Source organism: Saccostrea cucullata, unplaced genomic scaffold (assembly GCF_032062105.1).
Source record: "Saccostrea cucullata isolate Sc308-1 unplaced genomic scaffold, CSIRO_AGI_Scuc_v1 ctg2917, whole genome shotgun sequence".
Classification (NCBI taxonomy): Eukaryota; Metazoa; Mollusca; class Bivalvia; order Ostreida; family Ostreidae; genus Saccostrea; species Saccostrea cuccullata.
This window is the reverse complement of record NW_026934984.1, coordinates 1-5000: the sequence shown is the minus strand read 5'-3', so window position 1 is coordinate 5000 and position 5000 is coordinate 1. Positions and strand designations below refer to the sequence as shown.

Here is a 5000-nt window from a genome sequence, read left to right as displayed (position 1 = left end):
TATGACGGCGATATCCTTCATAAGACGTTATTTAGGTGCGGCGACTACCTTAATCGCACTTTGTACATACAGCTCAACAAACTTTTTAAGCTCACATGATTTTTCGCACAAATTAAGGTCACATTTTCGTAATAAAAATTACTATTTTCGAACCTCAGAACGATGACATAGCCCTACGTTATATTACATATATAATGTCAAGTATAAATGTCCTTTAAAAGTATTATCTTAAGTTTCCAAAGTGGATGTTTTAGAGGGGAATTTATCAATAAATGGTACGATGTTTCTACTATAGGCCTCTACCATAGGGTTTTTACAAATAATAGAAAACGTGCTTTCTTTAACACAACGTAGTTGAAAATTTTAAATTTTCTTCTTAAAGGTGAGTATTTTCAAAAATTCTTTGCTCATTTACCATACTCATCTGGGTTTTGTCGAAATGTAGCACCGAAAAGGGATAACATTCCAGAGAGAAACCATACTACAGGGTAGGATAATGAAGTATTGTTTATTTTTTAAACAGTAATTTTTTCTCTGAAATAGAAAATTCTTCTGCATTTACGGTTTGAAACGTTAAAATTTTGCTGTGGGATGAATCTTTCATGATTCTATATTTTTAGAAGGTGACTCTGAAAAATGCCACCTTATTAACATACAAAGCAGTCAAACAGATGAAAAATACTATTATCACCTTGAGCTAAAGTGTCAGAATGTACAGAAAATACAAGTTACAGTAGCTGTACTGTGCCCGTGTCTATGTTTCTGCAAAGAGCTGTTGCTTTCAAAAGAACGGATAAAAAGACAGATGCAATTGGCAAGAAAGTACAAAAAATCAAATGGAAATAATGTTATTTTTCAGCCAAGAATATATTAAAGTTCTAGCAATTGATTTGTATGAATTATGTTTTAGTAAATGAAATAAAACTCAAATAATGTAAACAAATACTTTTAAAATGTATTTTGATGTCTGAACACACAATATTACATTATCACAATGTGACCTTAATTTGTGCGAAAAACCATGTGAGCTTAAAAAGTTTGTCGAGCTGTACTTCGATATCTTGAAAAGTATAAATCCTTTTAATTTTAATTTTTCAGGAGTGATTTGAAATTTATATAGCTTCCATCATGTATAATTTTGTTTATTTAAGTCGACTAGTGGCAATTTTATATAAGTTGTGACATTACTTTTGGATCAACCCTCGTATATATTTTTCCCGTTTGTGGAAAGGACAACCCACATTCTAAGTAAATTTATTACATTCACGTGTAACAAACACAAATAGTATAATGTGATATGGTGTTTGTCGACGTTATTTGCAGCAAATAATTCCACTTTGAAAATAACTACACCAATCCTCTACCTCTGAAAATTTTACATAATACTAAGATGTTAGTATTCTTAGTATTTGACATGTGCCCTATAAATTGGTTTGTATTAGTTGAATGTCTACAAAGTTATGAACATCGTAGTTTACGACTTTTTGGGACAACCCTCTCAGTAGGTCACATTACTGGGCGATGATGATTTATTAGAATAGAATCAATTCTAACCCTTATAATGTGCAGAAATATCTTCTGAATATCAATAACTTATTTATAAGATATACTGAAAGATAGTTAACCTCCGCTCTCTTGATGATAAGTCTCTCCTTTGTATTTCTGCTTTCTTTTTCTGGAAGAAGTCGCTCCACTTTTGTTCCTCCTGCTGTTCTCTTGGAGTTAGTAAGTCTTCGTCCTCAACTAGAATATGAGGGACACGGGCCATGATGTTCCAGTCGCCTGTTGGATGACTTTTACTTCAGCTTGTAACTAAAACATTGCATGATACAGAAATTAATACATAATCTTGCACAAAAGTAAAAAACATTGGTTTTGAAAGGTTTCCTTTTATTGTCAATCTGTCATGAGAACGTGTACTGGCCGTTTTTCAAAAGGTGAAAATATTTTAACGACGTTCGATCCTGATATTTACAGTTTCTACAACATAGCTTAATTAAAATTCAAATAAAAAAATGGGAGTCAATTTGCTTCTTTTGGCGCTACAGTACATTTAATATGACCTTTCTGCACTGAAATTTGTGTCTTAATTTAAAAATTACATCTTTGACGTTTTCCCTCCAATATATTTTTGTCCAATTAAAGCATGAAACAAAATGCACCCAAAGTCTATTTTAAAAAAGACACTTTAAAATTGTGACAAAGAAAAGGTTTCAAATTGGGTCGCATAATCAATTATTTGACCTTTCTGCACTTAGAAAATATAATTTTTCTGTTATTGAAAATTTAATAAGCAAGAAAATTATTTTAAAGTCTTAAACTTTTACTGAATTTAAGCACATAGGTCAAAGTTAACTTAAATATTTAGAAAAGAACATCAAAAGTGTGAGAATATGATGTAAATTTTCAGATATTACTTAAAAAGTGTCAATGTGACGTTCAAATTGGTTCAATTTTTTCCCGGATTTTCAGAATATATTTACTACATTTGTCACACTTCGTTGAAAGAATTCATAAGAAATAATTCAATAGATATTTCAGAACCAGCATAACATATTTTACTGCAAAAAACAGCCTTGTGTGCAACCAGCATGGAAAAATAGGAATCTTAAATTAAAAGTACTGTTATAGTTCAAAAGGGAAAAAACTGATCATTTTCTTCTAAAAACATTCCGCCACAAAATATAGTTCCTAGCTTAATTCTACTTGAATGGAATTTAATGGCGGTTTTTGCATTGAATATTGTTCAATTTGCATTGTAGAATTCAGATTTAATGTTAGAACTTAAAAATGACGCAGAAGTTTATAATTAAAGGACAGGACCAAATTCCTCTCAAAAACTCAGGATCGAACGTCCTTAAGAGTCGTTGATTAGAAAAATGTAAACTTGAGTTAATTTATTTGATGGTGAAAATGTATACCATGGCCTATTTTATTCTTAAGGTTATACTATTATAGGTGGAGCTCACATGGTGCATATATGGCCATTTCAATAATGAAAAATGTCCCAGACGGCACAATCTGTAGAATTTAATAAGAATATTCTCAAATTAGTATTTCGTTACTGGTTGCACTTAAGTATGAAAATTGCCGAACAAAGGAAATTTCAAAGGTCTAGAGCGACGAGACATTCAATAGTATGCTGTTCAGATATATTATAAATCGTTGAATGTCAAAAGATTGTCGTTGATAATCACATTAATGATTTTGGTAAATGAACGGAGAGGGGGACAGGAAAATTTAAAAGTATATATATCAAAGATGAAAGACATGAGTCCTGTTTCCAGACAAGATATTCAGATGCAATGTCTCCGAAAACAAGCTTAATGATTTATTTTTCTATCATTTTTGTTTGATGAAAGATCCAGGTTTAATTAGCAATTTTTTAACATCAAACAAAGATAATGTTCTTTAATTTCGTTCCTTGGTGACAATAATCGAAGTTTGTGAGTGAATCCCATTATCCTGATTAAGGATTCCTTTAATATTCTTAATGAGTTCTCGGAACATCGGCTGAGGAGGGAAAATGTCTACGATTTCCAATACTTTGTAAGATAAACTGACTGCTAAATACTTGTAAATCAATTCTATGAGTATGGTTTAGACTACTTTTGTAGTAAAGTCATTGTCAGCATCGACATTATTTTTATAATCGATTGTTTTATTACAAATGAATCAAAATGTCATTTTTCTCATCAGTCAAAAGGGAAGCTATTTTAGTTCGATGGAACCTATACAAAAATATCATAGGGGAGAGGATGACACAACCTCATAAAAATTGAGATGTAAATGAGGTTATCATGCAGATGTTTTTATTAGAACCCCCACCTCCACCCCTAGGGATTCTACAGGCCTGCTTAAGCGTGTGTTTGTTGTAAAATTAGTATTATTGAATCTTTCGTTATTAGTGATTCATTCCCAATTTGGATGAAGAATAAAATTATACAATTATATTATTATGTATATTCTGTACATACATGTATCTATAACACATTAACTTCTTAATATTGTATATTCTTTTCAGCCTATAAACAATAATTCACTTGATAATCATTTATTAATGAGTTTCTTCTATTCAAAATAATTATACATTCACGAAGCATTACGCAGAGTAGTTTCCATTTTAACAGAGAAACAAACCTAGTTCCTATGGAAATTAATTATTAATGTACTCACCTAAATCTAGATATCCTACACCATCTTGTTGTTTCGTCTTCTCTTTGTCTAGGGCGAAATGAACATCAAGAGACTGAATGGTCACCTATAGGATAAAAATATCGACAGATCTTCGTTTAATCCCCTGCTTGTGGCATTAAAATCGTGTCTTAAAACATATTTAAATCCCTGCTCGTAAAGAAAACTGTGTTGTTTTTCTGGTGGTCGGGTTGGTCGATCGCGTGTTCAGATAGCTGTAGACAAATTGGTCACAATCAGTCGGTCATTGTAAGCTTACAAGACAATGATTGATCGAACGGGAGACTTCTAACTTCTAATTCTAAAGCAGTGTAAATAATCCATAGGTCTTCAAAGAACTTTTTTTAAAGGAATAATTATGTCTTCCTTTATAGATATATTTCATCGAAATTAAATTATTTCAAAATCTAAAGACTAAAAAAATGAACAGGGAATATGTACATGAAATATATTTTTACAACTGAAGAATATAATCAAATAAGAAAATTTTTGCAACATGATAACAAAAGATTAACTGCATATAGATTGATTTTGATGTTGGTAAATGCATGCTGAGATATAACGGTATTACTTACCTGTTCTACGCCAGGTGAGGTAGGAAATTTGACAAGGTAAAATTTAACCGGTATCGAAATATTAAAGCCGACCCATGGGCTTTATTGCAGAATTAATTTATGTAGGTATTTAAATCGGCCCAGAAGCTAAAGAAATCTGGCACACAATAGATGTACAGCGCTTAAGAGTAAAGTCAAACACGTCAGTAATACCGGGCGGGGAATGGTATTGTCATATATTGAAGCTTTCCC

The 5000-nt window shown here is 31.5% G+C and overlaps 1 protein-coding gene across 1 annotated transcript in view; it reads right to left on the bottom strand.

The window, feature by feature from the left end:
• The window catches only part of LOC134241678 (uncharacterized), a 9375-nt gene extending 4852 nt beyond the window's left edge, over positions 1-4523 (bottom strand). Inside the window, exons 1-2 of the mRNA XM_062723707.1 lie at positions 4177-4523; positions 1626-1812 (exon numbers count right to left, since the gene is read on the bottom strand). Coding sequence (XP_062579691.1) covers positions 1626-1768 — 143 coding nt within the window. The 5' untranslated portion in view covers positions 1769-1812; positions 4177-4523. The remainder of the gene's footprint in view (positions 1-1625; positions 1813-4176) is intronic.
• Between the last annotated feature and the right edge of the window lie 477 nt (positions 4524-5000).